The 22,315-nt window shown below is 49.8% G+C and overlaps 1 protein-coding gene across 3 annotated transcripts; it reads left to right on the top strand.

Annotated features, from left to right (window-relative positions):
• The first annotated feature begins 312 nt into the window (after nucleotides 1-312).
• HAUS7 (HAUS augmin like complex subunit 7) lies at nucleotides 313-21,769 on the top strand. Of its 3 annotated transcripts, none has more exons than XM_066356833.1 (10): nucleotides 313-608; nucleotides 1,415-1,530; nucleotides 3,252-3,319; nucleotides 5,886-5,947; nucleotides 13,792-13,883; nucleotides 14,316-14,456; nucleotides 14,553-14,649; nucleotides 15,155-15,367; nucleotides 16,543-16,657; nucleotides 21,516-21,769. In XM_066356833.1, the coding sequence occupies exons 1-10, from the start codon at nucleotides 510-512 to the stop codon at nucleotides 21,584-21,586; spliced, it is 1,074 nt and encodes a 357-aa protein (XP_066212930.1). In that variant the 5' UTR covers nucleotides 313-509; the 3' UTR covers nucleotides 21,587-21,769. The 3 variants fall into 3 exon arrangements, with proteins under 3 accessions (XP_066212930.1, XP_066212928.1, XP_066212931.1); XM_066356831.1 differs by having other exon boundaries at nucleotides 14,553-14,655; XM_066356834.1 differs by having other exon boundaries at nucleotides 315-608; nucleotides 14,553-14,634.
• Nucleotides 21,770-22,315: the final 546 nt, after the last annotated feature.

Here is a 22,315-nt window from a genome sequence, read left to right as displayed (position 1 = left end):
TCACACAGCTAGTGACTGGTGGGGTCGGACTCGAACTCAAGAAACTCCCCTTTAACTACACTTTTGAGTGTGTGTGGGAAAGAGGAGATGGAGCCTCGCGCTGGGAGATGGAACACAAGTCCCAGTTTCATCCAGTCCTCAAGGTTCCCCTTCATCCTTAGAGGAGAACCCGACCGAGGAGCGCCCTCTCCTGGAAGAGGCTCTCCTGAAGGCGCTCTCGATCTGGTCGCGGGGCTGAGGCGTCTCGAGCAAGGCGGGCGAATGAGAGCCCGCCCCGGCCCCGCCCCCGGCCCGCCCCCTGCCCCGCCCCCCTCGGTGCGGGCGGCCTCCAGGGTGGTGCCCAGCGCGGCCCAACCCGAAGGCGCGGTGAGGGTAAGGGGTGGGCTCCGCCTCCACTTGAGTCTCAGCTCAGACAGGTGGGCAGCAGAAGCGCGGCCTAGAGCGAGCTTGGCAGTGCCACCGGCCTGTGAGCCCAGGGCGCGGGTAGGGCGTGGCTTGGAGCTTGAAACATGGCGGGGCTGGGCAGTGGCGCCGGCTGCTGCGGCTACGAGGACGAGCGCGACGACAGCGTGTTCCAGGCGGCCGTGGAGGTGTTTGCGAAGCTGAAGGTGCTGCGGGCCCAGGGAGCCGGCCGGGGCGGCGGGGCCGGGCGACGGGGCGGGCGGGCCTCTGGCGGAAGTCGGCGGCGCCGTGCGCCCCGCCCGTCCTCTCTCTTCTCTCGGGCTGCGCGGGGTCCCGCTGCCCGGGACGGGGACGCCTGGGGCGGCCCGGGCCTTCGCTCTGCTGTCTGCACAGCCACGGCCGGGGAGTTCGGGCCGGCGCAGCGACCGTGCGGCGCCTTAACTGCTGTCGCCCGAAACTTTGCAAGACCTGGCGGGGCGCGTGAAGCAAGTGCAGAGGCACGGAGGGCACAGAGCCTGGGTCTCCAGGAGCTCGCGGGTCCAGGGGGACAGGCGGCCAGTTAGCGTCCCAGGCCCTGGAGACCGTAGTGAGAAAGTCCACAGGGTTGCGTAGCTGTCGCAGGTCCCGCTGTCCCCCGCCCCGCTCCTCCATCCCCTTCCTGGAAAGACCCAGTCAGCCCCCATCCCGCCGCACGTCCCTTTAGTCCGACAGCCCGGGGCCTGCGCTGCTATCTGGGAATCTCGCTAAAGCCCGTCCAGGCTGCCAGGTCACATTGCTAAGGTGGGCGGCAGGCTCTCGGGGGTGGGGCTGAGAATGAGAGAAATGTGCCCCTGGGCAGGATGGAGGAGGGTGCACACGGTGGGGGTGCCCCGACAAGCCTGGTGTGTGCCTGGAGGCAGTGACCACGGGAAGGAGCTCCGAGGGCCCGAGGGCAGAAGCGCACTGCAGCCCTTCCCGATTCCGCCTTTCTAAAACTTCCCTGCCTTCCCTTCCCTTCCCTTCCCTCGCTTAGGACCTCAACTGCCCCTGTCTGGAGGGTCTTCATATCTCAGAACCAAAGACCATTCTGGAACTGCTGTGCAGCCCCTCGCAGTACCGCCTGGAAATCCTGGAGTGGATGTGTACACGGTACCAGTTGTTTCTTCCTCCCGCATTTCAGGGACACACTTGGTGCCACTCAGCCCACCTGGGCGAGATGGGATCTGTTCTGTTTATAAGGAGCTGTCTTCCCAGATCACTGTGACAGCAGCTGCTGAGGAAAGAATTGCCAGCTGTGGAGCCATGGTCAAATGTGGGGTAAAAGTGCCTCCAGCCTGGCCGGTTGGCTCAGTGGTGGAGCGTCGGCCTGGCGTGCAGGAGTCCCGGGTTCGATTCCCGGCCAGGACACACAGGAGAAGCGCCCATCTGCTTCTCCACCCCTCCCCCTCTCCTTCCTCTCTGTCTCTCTCTTCCCCTCCCGAAGCCGAGGCTCCATTGGAGCAAAGATGGCTCTGTAGCCTCTGCCTCAGGCGCTAGAATGGCTCTGGTTGTGGCAGAGCATCGCCCCCTGGTGGGCGTGCCGGGTGGGTCCCGGTCGGGCGCAAGCGGGAGTCTGTCTGACTGCCTCCCCATTTCCAACTTCAGAAAAATACAAAAAACAAAACAAAACAAAACAAAATGTTTCTCTGTTGAAAGAGCTAAGTGTGGACATTTACTAATGGTAGATTATTTTGTAGCAAGGACCGTGGTCACTCATTTGTTAGCGCTTACTGGCCACCTTTTCTATGCTGGCTGCTGTGTTAGGCCCCAGAAATACAGAATGGAAGGCCAACTCCCGGCCTTGGCGAGCCTGAAGTCTGAGAGGTGACAGCCTGGCAAGGGACAGTGTTCAGGTCCTGTCGTGATGGAGGGATATCAAGGTGGCTTCCCTGGGGATGGTGGCGTCAGCCAGGGGCTTAGCGGGGCGACTGTCACTGACTCGGTGTGCTCCACTGACAGGGAGGCTGTGCAGAGCAGACCCTGCAAAGAGAGATGCAGGAGAGGGACCCAGGCGACTCCCAAGGGTCCCAGAGCTGGAAGGGCTGTCTTCAGACATCCTTCAAACAAACCTGCACCGTGGTTTAAGAAAAGCTGGCCTCCTGGTTCCTTCTGAGAGAGAGCTAGAGCTCTGAGGAATTCCTTTGTCATCTCGGGCAGTCATTTTATTTTTTGTGAGAATTTTCATTTCAGTTTTCAAATGAATATTTCTGAGGTAAACTTTCAGAAATATTTTAGGGTTTTTTATCCCTGATAATTTTTTTAAATTAATTAATTTATTTTTTTGATGAGTGCTGCTGATAGTTTATTTAGAAATACACAGGTACCACTGAAGTCACAAAATTTTAATTTTTTTCTCTTAAATGCCACACGAATTAAGTGTTCAGAATAGTCCTGAATAACTAAAGTATTTACACACTGAATACAAAATAAATATAAAATAACTGAAAAATTAGTTATCTTGTGATTCATTTTGCTTTCCCGCTGTTCTTTTGTTTCATTTTTTGTTGCCTTTTGTAAACTCGTTTCTTTCTTGCTTTCAAATCAACTTTTGGCTCTGGTTTTACCCACTGGATTTCTATCGGCTTTTCCTCAGCCGGTGTAACAAAGACGTCTGCAGTAGGACCATGTGGGAGAACAGTCTTTGGCTCTATCCCTGATAGTTTGTGGACTTGAAATTCACACGACACAAAACTCTCTTTAATTTCAACTGAACATTTCAATGGCGTTTCGCACATGCACAAAAAATTCTGTTTTTATAGTTTGTATTTGGGAGGGGTCGTGCGAGGCCCTTTGCAGCGCGCTCAGCCCGGCTGGTTTGCTCTTTCCCGCAGGGCCTGTCCCTCCTGGCAGGACAGATTCAGCTCTCTGAAGGATGTCTCGGCCGAGGTGAAGATCCAAGGTGGGTCTGTGTTACGCGGGGTTGGAGTTGGATGGTGGGCTCTGGGCAATTGTGAGTTTGTGAATTTCCTATCGGACTAGTGTTTTCTTCTGGTTGCTACACACCCTGTGGATGTTGCTAGAACCTTCTGGAATCAGGCTCCCTCTCTCACTGGTGTTGCTAATGGAGATGTACAGGCATGTGAAGACAACCAAGAGCCTGACTCCCTGTTGGCCCATCCCCTGAGGCGCTGTGGGCAGAGACAGTGGTTCTTGTCGATGCCGCGGCTGGTTCCATCCTTGTGTCACTGGTGTGTGCGTGTGCACATTAAACCTGGTGTTCCTGGGAGCACACCAGGCAGCTCTCCACAAGGGCTTATTACTGCTTCTTTTCAATCCATTCTTGGCAGAAACTGTCCTTAACCCAGCAATGGACATTATTAGATAACGGGGAGTGAATTGAAGTTCTCAAGATGGTGTCTTCAAAAGTCAGAATTTCCATGGGCCTGCATTTGGCCCAGCCACTCCAGGATGGAGTAAACTGGGCCCTGGAGTCCTGATCTGTGACCCAACTGGCACTGCCAAATTGATTATCTGAGGACAGTTGTCCCTGAGGCTCAAATAAGCCAGAAGAATAGAGCATTGTATCGTGGAGCCTGCAGGGCTGGTGTGTGGTCCGGCTTAGGCCGCATGGGAGCACTGGCGTTCTCCCTAGTGCTATGTCCGGTACTTTTCTGCTGATAGGACCATGTCCAAACCAGGTAAGTCTGGCTATCAGATAGCATTTCTAATGAATTCCCTAATGCACACACATGCACAGGTGCTAACTCTTGCCCTCAGCCCAGCCACAGCCTTGACCTTGCCATTCCGAGCCTCAGTTTCCTCTTCTGTAAAGTATGAGTGATAACCTCAGCCTGCCCAGCTTGTGGGACATGCTGAGTGTCAGAGCAGGTGGTAGACATGAGTGCTTATCAAGGAGTGTAAATGGGAGAAGCTGGGACAGATAGGGGGATTAGAATGACGAATTCATCTGACAAGTATTTATGGTGAGCCTACTCCACACCCTGCAGTGTTTCAGGCGCTGGCAGTGTAGTGGTGAGTTATATTGCTCTCGTGTTGCTTAGGTGCTAGCTGGGAGAGACAAGTGATGAACAAAGAAGGCAGCAAGAGTCTTAGTGTATGGACAGTAAGAATCACCATAAACAAAGCCAGGTGAAGGCAAAGCTGTGCATGGGTGGGTTGGGAGAAGGATGGTGCTGTTGACATAAGAAGGCCCGAGAAGCCCTCTCTTTTAAATAGAGACTTGCAGGAAGGGAGGAAGCGAATCAGGCTGATACCAGAAAGAATAGAGTTCAAGGCATGAGAACAGCACATGCAAAGGGCCTGAGGTAGCTTGCGTGTGCCCGGCAGCTTTGGAGAACTGTAAAGTGCCTGGGGTGGCCGGTGCCGAGTGGAGAACAAGGGGAGAGTGGTGGAGTGAGGTCAGAGCAGGGCAAGGCCAGATCAGGCCAGGCCTTGTGGGCCGTGGAAGAACATCGGCTTTTACTCTGAGGAAGGCTGTGGCCTGACTTTGGGTTTCACAGGGACCCTTGGGCCACCGGACTGAGAATAGGAGGCCCAGGCAGAGGAAGGGAGGGTCTTGCAGTGAACCAGGTAGAAATGGGAGGGAGAAAGAGAATAGTCAGATTCCCTGAGGCTTGGATGTGGGCTAAGCAAGAGAGGGCCAGGGCATAACTAGGATTTGCGGTTAAGGGCTGTGGGCAGAGCAGGTGTGCTTGGGGGCTATATCTGGCATTTGTACAGTGTTTCAGGATTCCTAATGCTTTCACATAAGTGCACTGCTTGCTTCTGGCACCAAACCTTCCAAAGCAGATGCCAGAGTTAGGCCTGTTCTGCTACTGAGGCACGTGGGGGTAAGAGATGGGCTTTGCCTCTGAGGGTAAGGGCATTGGCCCCAGGCTTTCCAGCTCCAAGTCTTGGCCTTTCTCTGTATACCAGATGTTTCCTCAGAAAATACCCAGGACACCCTGGTCTCAGTTTCTCAATCTGTAAAATGAAGCTGAGGCTCACGTCTTATGGTTGGTGGCAAGAAGGAAGGAGAGGGTGATGTGAAAGGTGTGTAGGAAATTGACAAGTGTGAGCTGTGGTTCCTCTTGCTTTGGCCTGGTGAGTTCGCTGAAAAGACAGCACACAGCGTGTCTGCAGTTCCCTGACCTCTGTCAGCTCCCCAGACAGCTGCCTGCCTTCTTCTAGAAGTCAGAGTTCCTTATATGGAAAAGTAATGGATGTGGACCCTTATTTTTAGGCAAAGAAACTGATGCACAGAGATGGGCAGTGATTGGGTGTAGGTCACACAGCAAGAGGCAGTCCTGGCACCTAGGTGTGTGCTCCACGTACTTCCTTAATCACACCCAGGTCTTTCAGGCCCAGCCCAGCATTGTGGGCACCGGACGTGCTGACACTGGAGCGGGTACAGCCTGCCCAGAGAACTGCTAGGAACCCTGCATGTTTGTGCACCCACTAGGTACGCCATGCACTCTTGTATTTGGGTGGGTCTCTGCAGTAATAGGATCCTTGTGTTCTGACAGAGATGGCGAAACTAGGCCATGAGCTGATGTTGTGTGGGCCGGATGATCAGGAGCTTCTAAAGGTAAGAGAGGGCCCTCTCTGTCCCCACTCGTCCCCACCTGTGCTCCCTAGCCACCTAGGGCAGGAACCATGGATTCCCTTGAGCAGAGTCTAGCCATTGTGAGGAGGCTGAGGGGGATCTCAGGCTTATGATGACCAAAGGGACAGAGTGCATGTTGTATTCGGTCGATAACTTCATACACACCAGCACTGTGGTTAGCACTTTACATTGTCAGTAATTGTCACACCCACCCTTGGCAGTAGTACTTGTCTTAGCCCCATTTCACAGGAGAGGTGACAACTCACTTGAGCTCACCTAGCAATAGAGCCTGGCCTCAAACCCAGGCTTGTGGCTCCCGAGCCCATGCATTTTCCCCATGTGCTGCGTGCTGCAGGCTTCTCTACAGATGTGGCCCTAATCCACCCCCTCAGCCCCCAATCAGTCACTCCTGATTCAAAGAAACCCTGCCCTCTACTCTTAATATTTAATTTTTTTAAATAATTATTTCTACATTTTGGCTATTATAAGTAATGTTGCTATGAATGTTCCTGTATACCGTTTTGACTGAAGACAGGTTTTCAGTTCCCTGGGTATATAGCTAGGAGTTGCTGGGTCATTCAGTAACTTGATGTTTAACTTTTTAAGGAACAGCCAAACTGTTTTTCATAGTGGGTGCATCGTTTTTACATTCCTACCAGCAACATATGAGGGTTCCAGTTACTCTGCACCCTCACTAACACTTACTATTGTCCATCTTTTTGGTTCCAGCTGTCCTGGGGGGTTAAAGGGCTATCGAATTGTGGCTTAAATTTGCATTTCCCTGATGACTAATGATGTTGAACATTTCATGTGCTTATTGGCTATTTATAGATATGTTTTGGAGAAATATCTTGTTCAGTTCTTTTGCCCACTTTTTAATTGGGTTAGTTGTCTTTTTATTATTGAGTTATAAGAATTTTTTATTTTTTAGCTAGCGAGACAGACAGACAAGCAGGAAGGGAGAAAGATAAAGAAATGAGAAGCAACAACTCGTAGTTGCACTTTAGCTGTTCATTGATTGCTTCTCATATGTGCCTTGATCAGGGGGCTCCAGCTGAGCCAGTGACCCCTTACTCAAGCCAGCAACCTTCGGGTCAAGCCAGCGACCATGAGATCATGTCAGTGATCCCACGCTCAAGCTGGTGATCCCATGCTCAAACTGGTGACCTCATGCTTAGGCTGGTGACCTCGAGGTTTCAAATCTGGGACCTCAGTGTCCTAGGTCGACTCTGTCCACTGCACCACCACTGTCAGGCAAAGATTCTGTACATATACTGAATATGAGTCACATCAGATATTTGAATTATCAATACAGTGAATTCTCCCATTCTGTGGATAGTCTTTTTACTTTCTTGGTGTGTCCTTTGGAGCACAGAAGTTTTTAGTTTTGATGAAGTCCAGTGTACTTACATTTTCTTTTGTTGCTTGTGCTTTTAGTGTCATATTTAAGAATCCATCACCATATCTGAAGTTGTGTAGATTGACATATGTTTTCTTCTAAGAGTTTTAGAGTTTTATCTTTTATATTTAGGGCTTGAATAAGTTTTATATATGGTTATGCATCTGATTTTATTCTTTTGCATGTGACTGTTCATTTGTCCCAGTACCATTTAATGAAAAGATCATTTTTTTCTCATTGAATTGTCTTGGCATCCTTGTTGAAAATCAATTTAACCGTAAATCTGAGGGTTTATTTCTGGACTTTCCATTCTAATCCATTGATTTATATGTTTATCTTTATGCTAGTACCACGCTGCCTTGATTACTGTAGCTTGTAGTAAGTTGTAAGTATGAATCCTCCAACTTTGCTCTTTTTAAATTGTTTTGGTTATTAGGGGTCCCTTCACTTGCCTTATGAATTTTAGAATCAGCTTGTCAGTTTACGCAAAAAAGCCAACTGTGATTTTAATGGAGATTGTGTTGAATGTGTAGATCAACTGTATTGTCTTCCTCTCCATGAACTGTCTTCCCGTTTATTTAGGTTTTCTTTAATTTCTTTCAAAGATGTTTTGTAGGCCCTGGCCGGTTGGCTCAGTGGTAGAGCGTCGGCCTGGCATGCAAAAGTCCTGGGTTCGATTCCCGGCCAGGGCACACAGGAGGGGTGCCCATCTGCCTCTCCACCCCTCCCACTCTCCTTCCTCTCTGTCTCTCTCTTCCCCTCCCGCAGCCGAGGCTCCATTGGAGCAAAGATGGCCCGGGCGCTGGGGATGGCTCCTTGGCCTCTGCCCCAGGCGCTAGAGTGGCTCTGGTCGCAGCAGAGCGATGCCCGGAGGGGCAGAGCATCACCCCCTGGTGGGCAGAGCGTCGCCCCCTGGTGGGCGTGCCGGGTGGATCCCGGTCGGTTGCATGTGGGAGTCTGTCTGACTGTCTCTCCTGGTTTCCAGCTTCAGAAAAATTAAAAAAAAAGAAAAAAAATGTTTTGTAGCTTTCAATGTACAAGTCTTATATTTCTTTTGTTAAACTTATTCCTGAGTATATTATTCTTTATGATGTTATTTTAGATGGAATTGTTTTTTTTAGTTCAGTTTTCTATTGTTTATTTTAGCCAGTGGGTGGAAATACAATTGAGTTTTGCATATTGCTCTTGTATCCTGTCTCCTTGCTAAACTTGATTATTCTAATAATTTTTTTAGTTGATCACTTAGGCTTTTCTGTATACAAGAGCATGTTATTTGCAGAGAGTTTTACATCTCCTTTCCACTTTGGATGCTTTTTATTTATTTATTTTTTTGCCTAAATTGATGTCCTTTATCAGGTTGAGGATATTGCCTTCTATTCCTATATTGTTACCTTTTAACATGAAAGGGTGTTGAATTTTGTAAATGCTTTCTCTGCTTCTACTGAGATGATCATGGAGTTTTGTCCTTTCTTTTATGTGTCCTTCATTTGTGATGTTCCAAGTTTCCTCCTGGTATCATTTCACTTCAGTCTGAAGAACTGCCTTCAGCAATTCTTTTAGAAATGTCTGCTGAGTCCATATTCTCTTAGATTTTGTTATTTGAGCGTGTCTAGTACCCCTTGATGGATATTTTCATTGGATATAGAATTTTGGGTTGGCAGTTCTTCTTTCTCCACAGGATCTGATGAGAAGTCTGTAGTCATTGGAATCATTTCCCCTTCTGGGTCATTCATTGTTTTTCTTCCACTACTTTAACATAGTATATATACGCACATGTTAATATATATATATACATACATATATATATGTATATATATATGTTTATATATATATACATGTATAGTCATTAGTTTTTAGCAATTTGATTATGTGTTTGTGAGAGGAAGATTTTTTGGGGGTTGTCATGTTTAGATTTGCTCAGCTTCACAAATCTGTAAGTTTGCATTGACAAACACAGGAAATTTTTATCTGTTTTTTCTCTGTTGCTCATATATAGTTTCTGTTAATATTTTCTTTTTTTCATTTATTTATTTTAGAGGGGAAGGAGAGGGGGAGATGGGGGGGAGAGAGAATGAAGGGGGGAAGAGCAGGAAGCATCAACTCCCATATGTGCCTTGACCAGGCAAGCCCTGGGTTTGGAACCACTGACCTCAGTATTTCAGGTTGACACATTATCCACTGCTCCGCCACAGGTCAGGCCATTGTTTTCAAGTTCACTAACTCTTTCCTCTGTTCCTTCCATTTTGCTGTTGAATCGATCAGTGAGTTTTTAATTTCAGTTTTTATATTTTTCTGTTATAAAGTTTCCATGTTTTTAAAAAATATTTTGTTTCCTTGCTGATGCTTTTTATTTTAACCTTTGTTTCTACAGTGTTTATGTTGACCTATTCAGCATTTTTATGACTGCTTTAAATTTGTCAGGTTATTCTAGCATCTGTGCCATCTTGTTTTTTCATGCAAGTTAAGATTTTCATGGTTTTATGTGCCAAGTAATTGTAGGTTGTGTCTTGGATATTTCGACTATACTTTGACCCTGGGTCTTGTTAAATTTTATGGAGAATGTTTGTATATTAGAAGGCACTTAACCTGGTTAGTTTTAAGTTGCACATTCTGCCTACTTCTCTGGACTGTGGCCCCAATGTTAGCTCAGTTTCCATAACCTTTGTGCCATTTGGGTCTACCTTGCACGTGCGCCACCTGGTGGTTGGCCTAGGACTAGGGCATTGGTTTCTCTACTGGCCTAGTAATCAGAGTCTTCAGTATGCTCATCAAGATCAGGTGCACCCTGCCTGACCAGGTGGTGGCGCAGTGGATAGAGCATCGGACTGGGATGTGGAGGACCCAGGTTCGAAACCCCGAGGTCACCAGCTTGAGCGTGGGCTCATCTGGTTTGAGCAAAGCTCACCAGCTTGAGCCCAAGGTTGCTGGCTCAAGCAAGGGGTCACTTGGTCTGCTGTAGCCCCACGGTCAAGGCACATATGAAAAAGCAATTAATGAACAACAAGGAGCCGCAACGAAGAATTGATATTTCTCATCTCTCTCCCTTCCTGTCTCTCCCTATCTGTCCCTCTCTCTGATTCTCTCTGTCTCTGCCACACACACAAAAAAGATCAGATTTGCCCTTACATGGGGTAGGGGGGATGAGGTGAGCCCAGGCATTCATGAGCAAATTTATGGGGTCGCTTTCCTGAGCTCTTCCTTCCCTGTCATCTCTGATACTCTCTGGTTCCCAGGTAAAGGGGCTCTTCTTTTCCATCCTCTAGCCATAAATCACTCACTTCTGTGACTACCGCAGCAGCAGGAGGACAGAGAGGAAGAAGGGGTAACAGGATTTGGCCCCATAGCTCCTCCAAATGGAGAAGTTGTTTCCCTGCACTCAGAGTATTGCTCCTGCTTTTTCTGTTGTCAGTCACTTTCGTTGCTGCTGCCACCCCCGCTATGATATTGCTTGGAGTCCGAGATCTGAGAGAACAGTGAAGACAGAGAGAAAAAAGGCTGAGGATTTCTCCGACTCCGTCTGAGCATTAGGTTGTTCTCTGTTTTGGAGCTCTCTGTCTGTACCGCCATGCTGTCTTCTGGGTTTGGGCTAGGCTGAGTGTAGGTCTGGGAGAACAGAGGAGAGAACACAGTAAATCATCACCAATCTGAATGGTAACTTTGGTTTCTCTGACTCCCTGACACACCTTTTGGCATTTACCTTTCCAAGGTTGCAGACACCCGCCACATACATTCTGTCCCACTCTGAGAGATTGGTATTTCAAGGGAGTTCTGGAACATTTTACCATCCTAAGAGGAGATCTGTGCCCATGAAGCAGCCTGTCCCCATTACCCACAGACCCTGGTACCCACTACTCTGCTGTCTCTATTTCATATACATGGAGTCATATAATATGTGGCCTTTTGTGACTGACTTCATCACTTAGCACATTATTTCTAGGTGTCATTCATGTTGGAGCATGGATCAATACTTCATTCCATTTTATGGGACTAAAAAATAAAAGGAAAAGAATAATTTATGTTGGCACTAGAGAGTATTGGGAGTCAGGGCATGGGAGAAAGGAGGTAGGGGTATCAGATAATCAGACCATTAGGTTTGGTCAAACCCTGTAGTCTGGAATTTGAATCAGGAATATTAGTATGAGCTCCTAATGTATTTTAACTTAAAAACTGAGTGTATGTGTGTGCATGTGCATGCACACGCAGGCATTTCCTTTCTTTGTCCCCTGAAAAGGCCAAGAACAATGACACCCCAGTTGTAACACAGGCCTGGGGCAGAAAATGTACCAGTTGAGTCAGGAACACCTTCCAAAGGACGCACGAGCCAGCTAGCAATAGGAGCCCTCATGGCCAAAGAAGGGACATTGTGAGGATGATGAATGTGTTTTAAGGACAGTGGTTACAATAGACTGACACCCTCTATGTATACTTAAATCCATGAGTTCATAATGATATTTTTTTAAAGCCATCATTTTACCACTTTTTGGCCTTTTGGCTAAGATCAAGTGTAAAAAGTCATCATTTTGACACTGGTTGCTTGGCTCAGTGGATAGAGTGTTGGCCCAGTGTGTAGATCCCAGGTTTGAGCCCCGGTCAGGGCACACATGAGAAGTGGCCATCTGCTTCTCTACCCCTCCCTCTCCCCCTTCTCTCCTTCTTCCCCTCTTGCAGCCAGTGGCTTGATTGGTTCGAACATCAGCCCCAGGCACTGAGGATAGCTTGGTTGATTAGAGCATCGACCCCAGATGGGGGTTGCTGATTGGATCCCAGTTGGAGCACACGCGGGAGTCTGTCTCACTATCTCCCCTCCTTTCACTTAAAAAAATCATTTTGATATCAAAAGTACAAGCAACAAAGGGAAAACTAGATTAATTGGACTTTATTAAAATGAAACACTCTGGTGTTTCAGACCACACCATCAATGAAAGTGAAGAGTATCCTATAGAATTAGAATTTTATCAGTCACTTATCTGGTAAGGGTCTATTATCCAGAAATGCAAAGAAACCTGACAGCTCAATAATAAAAAGACAAGTAACCCAAGTTAAAAATGGGCAAAGGATTTGAATAGACATTTCTCCGAAGAAGATACACAAATAACCAATAAGTGTATGAAAGCATGCTCATCATCATTAGTCATCAGGAAATGCAAATTAAAACCTCAGTGAAATCATACTTTATACACAGTAGGCTGGCTATAATTAAAAAAGGAAAATAAGGAGCATTGGTGAGGATGAAGAGAAGCTGGACCCCCTATGTATAATGGTGCTGCTTCTCTGGAAGACAGACCGGCAGCTCCTCAGAAGGGAAAACCTAGAGTTACTGCATGGGCCAGCAATTCCACTGCTAGCTGTATATCCAAGATAGCTGAAAACTTAGGTCCACACAAGAACTTGTACATGAGCAGGAAGTATTATTCTTAAGAGCCCAAAGTAGGACTCAAATTTTCATCAGCTGCTGAATAGATAAACTAATTAGCTCGCTCCTGACCCCAGGTCTACTCCCCTACCCAGGGCCACCTGGCCTAAAATACCATCAGGAGCCTTTGGCTCTTTCACTTCAGCCTGTGCATTCCACACCTACTTTGAATGCAAATACGTTTTTGGAGGGCTTTGTAGTAAGTCACCAGTGAGGCTGGCCGAGCAAGTCATTCTGGAGCAGTTTTCAGAATAGTGGGTGTGTAGGGCAGGGCAATGAGGAGCTAAGATGGAACGCAGGCCCGGTTTTCTGGAATCCTTGCTCACACAGGGCTCTCTGGGGCAGGCCATTCCTCCCAGATTGTAATGGGGCCTGGAGAGTGGTTGCAAATCTTCTCCTCTTTCTGAAAGGAAGAAGGAGTTGTACTTCTGAAGCCTTGAGCTCCTCCTGACTGGGCAGATTCCTGCCGGGAATCCCAGCCACCTTTAGGGTAGGGGACTAACTCAGCTGCTGCTTGGTGGCTATCAGGGATGAGTCCTTGTTCTCTCTGTGGGCAGGAGCAGGATTGGCACAGGCCACCTCCATGGCCCTTTCTTGTGCCAGTCAGCTTGAGTCATTCCTGGCTGGGGAGGGTGATCTGCTGAGGACAGGCCTCGTCCTGGAGATGTTCCTGAGGAACAGGCCACCGTCAGGTCCCCGCGGGCTGTGTTCCACCCTCAGCACCCTGCTGCACCCTGCACACCCACCCAAACAACCTCTGTTGGATGTGCGATGAGCACACACTCCCATGTGTATCCGCAGCACTTGTCACTCCCAGAGTCGTCCCAGTCATCACTGCAGCCCATGGCTGGGCTTGGACAGTGATAGTAGCCCCTGAGCCAAGATGTCACCTGGTGGGGACCAGGATGCTTGTGGTGCAGGCTTCTCCTTTCCACTAGCCGCAGCAGGGTGGGGGGTGGGGCAGCTGCACTCAGCACGACTTGCCAGTGAGTGCGTGTGCTGTTTCCTGGCCAGGGCCAGGCCTGCGCCCAGAAACAGCTGCACTTCATGGACCAGCTGCTGGACACAGTCCGGAGCCTGACCATCGGCTACTCCGCCTGCTCCAGGTAAAGGCTTAGACCAGGCCGCCCAAAGAATGGCTAGTGGGTGTCCTTGGTTCTCCATCTGGAGCTGGTGGCCCAGAAAGCCTGCTGGGTACCTGGACCTGCCAGCAGGCACATTCTAGCTGAGGTTTCACCCCCTTTCCTGGTGGCCACAGCTGCATACTGGCCCAGGGCCCAGGCTGTTAAGGTGAAGAGGTCGGGCCTGCTGAGGAGAGTGGGTGCTTGGGCTGTCCCTGCTAGTGGGTGGGCTCTTGAAGGCGTGGAGCTCAGCCCTGGCCACCAAAACAGGCGGGGACTGGAGGAGACACCTCTCGATCTCTCGGCCAGCCCTGGTTTGGACTCGGGGTTTCCCGGGTGAGTCCTCGGCAAGGCCGCCAGCACAGTCCCCGGGCACTGTGCTGCGGCCTCTGACTGCGTCCCCGGCTGCCTTTGCAGTGTGCAGGAGCACTTCGAGGACACCAGGCAGAAGAACCAGGAGCTGCTGCGGGACCTCTACTCCAGCTCCCAGCTGCAGATGCTCCTGAGCCCTGAGTGTGACTTAGGGTCCCCGGACGTGCAGGGTGATGACTGGCAGAGGTATGGGCCCCGTACGGTTCTGAGATCTGAGACAGACTCTTCCATGTGTGGCCTGTGACGGAGCAGCTGAAAGCGTCCCCCCTTCTCTCCCCACAGGGTCAAGTTGTCTGTGGAGTCGGAGGAGGAGAAGGTGGCAGAGCTGGCCAGGCAGCTGCAGGAGAGCGTAGCTAAGCTGCAGGTACTGCAGGCGCAGGTGAGGGTACTGGTTCCTTGGGCCTCAGGTGCCCCATCTTTAAGTTGTGGGGCTTAAGTGAGGTGGCAGGTGTGCAGGGCCTGATAGACTCTAGAATGTGGTAAGTGGTCAGCCATGTGAAGGGGAAAAACAGACAAGCTCTGGGCAGGACTTGAGAGGCTTCCTGCAGAATGGAAAGGATTAACCTTAGGTGAGCTGTGTGCCAGGCCCTGAGCTCCATCCAGGCTTCCACATGCTGCCTTGTGTGTGACTCTCCCGGCAGCCCTTGGCCTGGCTTCCTTGCTTTCCTGGAAAGGAGACTGACACCCACACCGCTGCAGTGGCAGTGCTGAGGCTAGATGCCAGGCAGCCTCGCTTGAGACCAAGTTGCTCTTTTCTGCCTCTGGTCTTAATGTCCTGGCTTTGGAAGCCTGGGGTGGCCAGCAGACCCTGTCCCCTGATGGGTGGAAGGGACTCGGTGCTCAATGGGGACCCTTTTCCTCTGGCTTTGCTGTGCTTTGTGCAGCACAAGCAAAGGGCTGCTGTAAGCAGGGCCAATGCCAGCACCCTGGACCAGAAGCTGCGCCTGGTCATCTCTGACTTCCATCAGCTCGTCGTGGCTTTCCTCCAAGTCTACGATGATGAGCTGGGTGAGTGCTGCCAGCGCCCGGACCCCTGCTTCCACCCGTGCGGCCCTATCATCCAGGCCGTGTACCAGACTCTGACTTCATGCAGCCAAGTAAGAATCACCCTCCCCTCTCCCACTGTAGTCCCCAGCAAGGGATCCGAGGGCTGGGACAGGGGGATGGGAGGGGCTTGGCCCAGGCTCCTTGTGAGCAGGTGGCACAGCTGGGCTCTGGGTTCTAGCCGTCAGCCTAGTACCTTCAGCGGGTTCGGGCAGGAGCTTTCCCTGGTGCCGTGGAGGGGATGAGGGCCAATGTGGACGGCCCGCCAAGGGCCCCACTGTGCTTCAGGGGTGTTGACGGAGCCCAGGCTCTGGGCCTGGAAGAGCTTTGCGCACTGCCTGCAGTGGTCCTGGCTGCTTGTGACACCCTTGCTCTGTCACTGGAATTCTTATTGTGAGCATTGTTGCATATTGTTCCAGCTTCTTTAAAAGCACGGTCAGTGGCTGCAGAGTATTTTGTCCTAACTTCTGTCCCTATATTGGTCTCATTCTGTCTTCATGATATGCCCAAATATATCACGGCCTGTTTGTTCTTGTGTGCGACCAAGAACTATGCCAGATAGACAGATGCTGCTTTCCTATTTGTGCCTTGACTCAGCTCAGAGAAACAGGAAAAGATCGCCTCATTCTGCTGAGCTGACTATGAATATTTACTCATTTTGTTGTTCTACACTTCAGACCTCCAGAGCCGACCTAAATGCAGGCTTTGGTTATGATTATGTAGACAGTTGCCACACGTGGGACTCTGACATTGGCTCAGGGCCTCTACAACATTTGTGTTGGTTATTTAACGAAAGGCTACTAGACTTCCAAATCTCTTGTTAGCCTATTCTATTTGACTACCAATAGAGTGTTAGGGTATAGTTTTCTCCCATCAGAAAGGCCCTTTTATTTGGGGGCACTGGTTCCCCACCATGGGGCATTTTCCACCGTGACACTGGCTTTGCTGGACTGCGCGTGTGGGATGGGTCACATAAGAGTGTGGTGTCCCTGCTGGGCCAGGAAGAAGGAAGTTAGGTTGGAGAACTCTGATTGGTGACTCCCTAGGTAGCTGAGAGTCCTGCCATCACCCATGGGTACCCTTGGGAGTGAATGCCACATGCTTGAGGGCTTGGAGGGGGGCACACGTTCAATGTGAAACTGGGTGGAAACAAGAGGTGCCTTCTATAGGTCAGACCACCAGCACTTAATGCCCACACGTCTCCCTCCCACCCGCCCTCCCTCTTAAGCTGTTGAAAGCAGTGGCGGGGGTCACTGACATCTCGGCCAGCACTGTGCAGATGGTGAAGCAGCAGCACGGCGAGCAGATCTATTGGAGCAGCAGCAACACTGTGATGAGTCTAGGTACGTGGTCACCACTCTAAGCAGCTGTGGTCACCCACTCAGTGGTCCCAGACAGGCTGTCCCAGTGAACCTTGGCTTAGCATCTGCCTCATACTGGGATTCCTTCTGTGCTCAGCCAGCACTGGGGGAACATTTGGGGACCAGCCCCTTACTTCTTCTTTCTATAATGCATAAGGTTTTCCTTGCCTTGAAAAAATGCTTTGACCAATTATAAATCAGAACATTAATTGTAGAAATTTGGGATTAACCCAAAGTCGTAGAGGTGAAATAAAAACAATCCATTACCCAATGGCCCAGAACTGGTTCGTTTTAATAGATGGGTCTATTTCTCTCTATGTTTTTTCTTCTCTTCATTTTTTTAAATTTCTTTGTTTAAGTTAAGTGTGATAATAACATGTATACACTTTTATATTATTATGTTATTTCCCTTGGACCTCATTATACGCATTTTCCCATGTTCTCAAAGTAGTATTATTAATTGTCAGACACTTCCATTCAGCCATTTGCTATAATTTGCTTACCATTTTCTGTTACTGAGCCTGTAGGTGACTTTCAGATGTTTAGTATTATTCATAACGCTGTTGCAGGATCTAGAGTAGTGTAAGACGAGAGCAGGTTGCAGCTTTGCCAGTGGGCAGCGCTCAGGTCGATAATGGCATATGTATGTGGTAAAAGAGTATTTGTTGTTTCTAAAATTGGTGGTGGCACCGTGACGAGCTGCATATTATAGAATGTTGAAGGGAAAATACAGGGTAAGAAGGAGAGACACAGTATTACTTCTCCTTCTAAAGGAGAACAATATAAAAGAACCCCTCTTGGAAAATAGGCCAGACTGTGGCCATTGGTTTTCTCCCTGTTGGAACCGGAGGTGGTTTAGTGTAATTTCTGTTTCTTTATCCTGCTCTGTAGTTTTCATAGACTACCCAGTGAGCACATATTACTTAGTTAATTCCCCCACTGTCAATATTAAGAAAAGGAGGCAGTGGACATGTTCATACAGAAAGTGCACCGCCAGTTTAGATTATGTCCTTAGGACGGGGTTCCCGAGCTTGTGGTTGTGAGGCCAGGCTCGTCACCATGTGCAGGGCCGAGCGGTTTCCATCTTTCTGTACCCTCATCAGCGTTGGGTTGGACCCTCTGACAGACATTGCCACTACTGGACAGGGGCAACGATGTAGCTTAATTTAGTTTCAATTTACCTTTTTATTTCTGAATTTATTTTTTTTATTTTGGAAATATACTTTGAGAAAACTTTTTCTTTGATAAGAAATATATAGCCTTTAGGGAGGAGTCTCAACTCATAGGGAAAGAAACTTGAAATAGTTGGATATTTTCCCTGTGCAAATCCCCTTTATTCTAATTCGAGTGACTTTAAAGCAAATACTTGTATAACCGTGACCCAGGTTGAGAAATAGAACGTGCCTAGTGGCCGAAAACCCATCACGTGCTTCTTCCTGCCTACAGCTAACTGCTGTCCTGACTGGGTGATCATTGTGTCTCTGTTGCTTTTATGGAAACCCCTTCCTTGTACAGTCTTTTCTCTGTTCTCGTTCTCAAGATTCTCTTGCTCTTTGGCTTGTGACAGTTTGTCAGAATATGCCTCGCTGTGGATTGCTTTGAATTTATACCACTTGGGCTATTTTAAGCTTCTCGGATGTGTGGCTCTATGTTTTTTGTTATCACTCAGCCAGACAGTTGACGATCTTCCTTCTCCTTTGCTTCCTCTTTGCTCTGAGCCTCAGGGTCAGCCAGAGACCCTCTCAGGTCTTTCCTGGACATCTACACAGCCTCGGGCATGAGCACAGCCTTCAAGATTCCCTTGTGGGCATCTCATTCTCCAGCCTCTCCTGCTTTCTGCTTAGTCTATGGTTTGCCACAATTCTTATCCACCATCTGAGGCAGCAGCTACTAAATTACTTGCCTGTAACCCCTTTCCCCCAGTGTACCCCCAAGGAGTGGCTTCAGGTTGCATAGCCTCTGGGTCCTCTGTTTGGATGCCTGTCCTTGCATGAACTCTCTAACTGGCCTTCTTCTGGGGCAGCTGGCCTTTTCACCACCCTTGGCTTTGGCGCGCACACTTGCCGTACGTATACTGGACTCTCTCAGGAGTCTCTCTTCTTTCTGCCTGAACTGCAACAGAATCCTTCATTTTCAAATCTATATAACGTTTGTTGTAATCACCACTGTCACTATGACTCTCACCCCTAGTGTATGTAATTGCTGTTAATAAAGTGCTTACAGTCTGCACTGTCATTAATATAATAATGATCATTTGTGTTCCGCGCTGTGTGCCATCTCACCTGTGGTCACAGGACAGGTGGCCAGTTTTACCTTTTAGATAGGTACCCTTTTCGTCTAAGATATATGCAGCCTGTCCTCCCTGCTTTCCTCTGGGCCTTGTTGGGTGCTGCTGCCATCCGCTCGGAGGGCTCAGTTCTTGGTAGTGCAGTTTCCTGATTTTGTCTGAAAGGGTTCTTAGGCTGTAGACACACCAGAGGTCTGTGTCAAGGGCCGTTGGAACAGCCTGTGTATTTCCCCTGTTCCCACCTGAAAAATTGAGGGCATTGGTCTCCCTGACCTCCTCAGGCCTTCCCCCTGTGGAAGGTCTGTGTGTCTGTGCTTCTTTCCCTGCCAGTATAAGAAACCAGATCACCAGTCAGTGCCAGCAGGCAGGTTGTGTTGGTTACTCGTCCCATCGTCATTCACCAGTCACCATCTCAGTTGGATAGGCCCAAGGCCTCATTTGATTTCCCAGGCCTCCAGGGACCCCAGTGCCATGAAAATATGCATTCTGAAAGCAAAACGACCGTGTTAGTGCTGGGAGTGAGGGAGGGGAGTTGACGGCACCAATGTGGAGAAATGGTAACGGATTTTTGGAAGCTAGAAGGTGGAAGGGAGCAATTTGATGGATGCACGGTGTGGAGAAAGCCACAGCTGAGAGTGTGGCCTGAAGCCACAGTGGAGGAGTGTGTCTGCCTGGGGTACCACAGGGCTGTGTGGCCTGTGGCCCCAGGAAGGAGCAATGGCAAGTAGGCCGGAAACAGAGGGCGAAAGCAAAGCAGGTCTTTACACGTTGGTGCTCCCAGTGAGACCCTAGCCTGCTTTATTTTAAAGAAAATGATTGAAATGAATGGCAAACCCAGGCTCCTGGTATGGCTGGCAGCAGCCCAGGTGAAGCCCACGTCTGTCTGGCCTCTGCGGGTCCATGGTATAAGGGCTGGTCCCTGTCTGCTTCTGGTGCTCTGTCCCCGACGGAGCCGCTTTGGTGGGAGGGCGGACCTTGCAGGGAATGGCGACTCCACCAGAACACAGTGGGACCACCCCACAAAGGAGAGAGGAAAGACCTGGAAAAGCAGGGCCAATGGGTCATTCAGATTAATGAACTTTCCAGGAAGCTTGAGTTAACATACTCAGTACAGCAGGTCCTCGAACAATATCCTTTTGTTATAATGTTGATGAGATGCTGTTTTATCCAGTAGCACATGATAGAGTTGGTTTCATTATATGGTGTTTTACCTAGAGTCACAGAACCTACCAACAACATTAAGTGAGGACTTTCTGTATCATGTCCAAATGAAAACCAACATGGAGGAATAAAACAAACTCTCCTAGGAGTTAAAAAGGCTTGACAAAGTGTTGAAAGTCAATGGAAAGGGTAGAAAACAAAATGATCTAGCAAAACTATAAGAATAGAAAGAAAACACAGATAAAATGAAGACAGAGGCCAGATACAGGTGACTAACAGGCTCTCCAGAGAAAGAGAGGAAGGAAACGGAGGGTGGAGGATACCAGTGAAGCAGCAGGTGCACAGAGCTGAGGGGGTGAGTCTCCAGATTCCAAGCCCAGGCCGGAGTGACAGATGCAGAGCTGGGGCCCGGAGCTCCCAGAAAGCTTGCGGCCTCCAGAGGCTGACACCTTGTACACTCAAGGGTCTGGGCCTTCTGGCCTAGGATCTGTGATCTAGCCATGCCCAGCCAAGAGAAGGCCAGGCAGTGACTTGAGTCTGGGACAAAGGGGACACTTACGAACTGATTTAGCAGCTGAGGTGGGGGCAGCCCCAGGAGAGCAGTGGGTGAAAGGGTCCAGAGGTTAGGAAAACCTAAGATTCCATGAAGGCAGATGATACCCAGAGGGACTTAGGAAGTACCCACCTGTGGAGAAATAGGATTGCAACAGGAAGTTTGCTAACCTGACCCTAGTGAGAGTGTTGATGTCAAGGACGGACGGTCATTTGGGCCAGTTGGAGTGGCCCAGGTTTGGTCCCAGCTCTGCTAGGAATGTGCCTGCTCCAGCATCTCTCTGAAGCCGGCCACCCTGAGGCGCACCCCAGGATTCCAGAGCTTCAGTGTCACCCTCGGCATGGGTGGGGCCAAATGCCTACTAGCTACCTTGCCATGTGGATGGGCAAGGAGGCAGGGCAGCAAGATGGTGAAGGAAGGAATAGGTGTCTATTTAAGTGAAGTCATCACTGCCAGGGAAACCCCGTACTCAGGATGGGGGCGAGGATGAGCGAGGCTCCTCACATCCCATGTCCGTTGGTTAGCATCTCAAGTGGGTATCTCGAGAGGCAAGAGCATGTTGTGGTGATGTCCCCTGCCCCTAAAAGCAAAGCAGCAGATCACAACTAAGGCTCATGTCATCTGATTAGTGTTTGATTAAATCACAGCCTTCCATCTATGCGTGGCCCTCAGTGCTCTTCAGCACATGGTGTTGTCCAGCTTCCAGCCCCCTCAACAGCTCCTGGGTCAGCAGTTTCTGGTTCACTGTGGGAGTTGGGCCCCGTGGTGGCAAACCCCTTGAGGGGCAGGACAGGAGTTGCTAGGCTCACTTTGCATTTGTATTTTTCTTTACTCTGCAGCCGCCAAGATGGAAGAACTAACCCAGAAATATAAGCTCTTCAATGAAAGTCTGCGCAAAGGCCTGAAATAGTCTGGGAGCAGGAAGCTGTGCCCTGAAGAGCCAGGCGGCTGGGGAGGACTGAGCCATTGGCAGCAGAAGCAGTTATAGCCCTGATGTTTTCCAGGCCTCCCGATGCCTGGGCCTTCAGCTCCTTGGGAGGGGAAGGAGGAACGGGCAGGGATGGGGCAGGGTGGTGTGAGCTGACGAAAAAGGAAACCCCAGTTTCGGAAAAGTTGCCTCTAGCCTGCTTTTTGCTTCACTGGCTCGGTGACAGCCTCCTTCCTTCTGCTGTCTTGCCTGGGCTGAGTGACCCATGGTGTCTGCTACCCATTCTTCCCTCGTCACCTCCTGGCTGTCCTGAGTCCTAGGCCACACCTGACATGAGCCTCCTGCTGCATGAGGGGCCTGGGCCCTGTCCCTCTTGTGCCCCATCTGCCTTGGGCACTAGCAGCTCCCACTACTTTGCTCTTTCCCTGCCACTGCCCAGTTAAGCTTGGCAATGCCCAGTGCTGGAAGTCTCCACCCACCCTAGCACCTGGCTGCTTGTGACCAGAGCCTGCCCACCTGCAGCCTCTTCCGTGCCCAGCCTCAGGGTCCTGCGTGAGGACTCCTTGCAGTCCTTCAGCCCTGTACCTTGCACCCATCACATCTGGGATCCGGCAGGCCGGGCTGTTTCCACTTCCCTTCTCCCCAAGGCACCTGGTACCAGCCAGGGGAATCTTTGCCAGTGACCTGACTGGTTGTCCAGGAAGCTGCTTT

This window comes from Saccopteryx leptura, chromosome X (assembly GCF_036850995.1).
Source record: "Saccopteryx leptura isolate mSacLep1 chromosome X, mSacLep1_pri_phased_curated, whole genome shotgun sequence".
Taxonomy (NCBI): Eukaryota; Metazoa; Chordata; class Mammalia; order Chiroptera; family Emballonuridae; genus Saccopteryx; species Saccopteryx leptura.
This window is presented reverse-complemented; position numbering and strand designations above follow the sequence as displayed.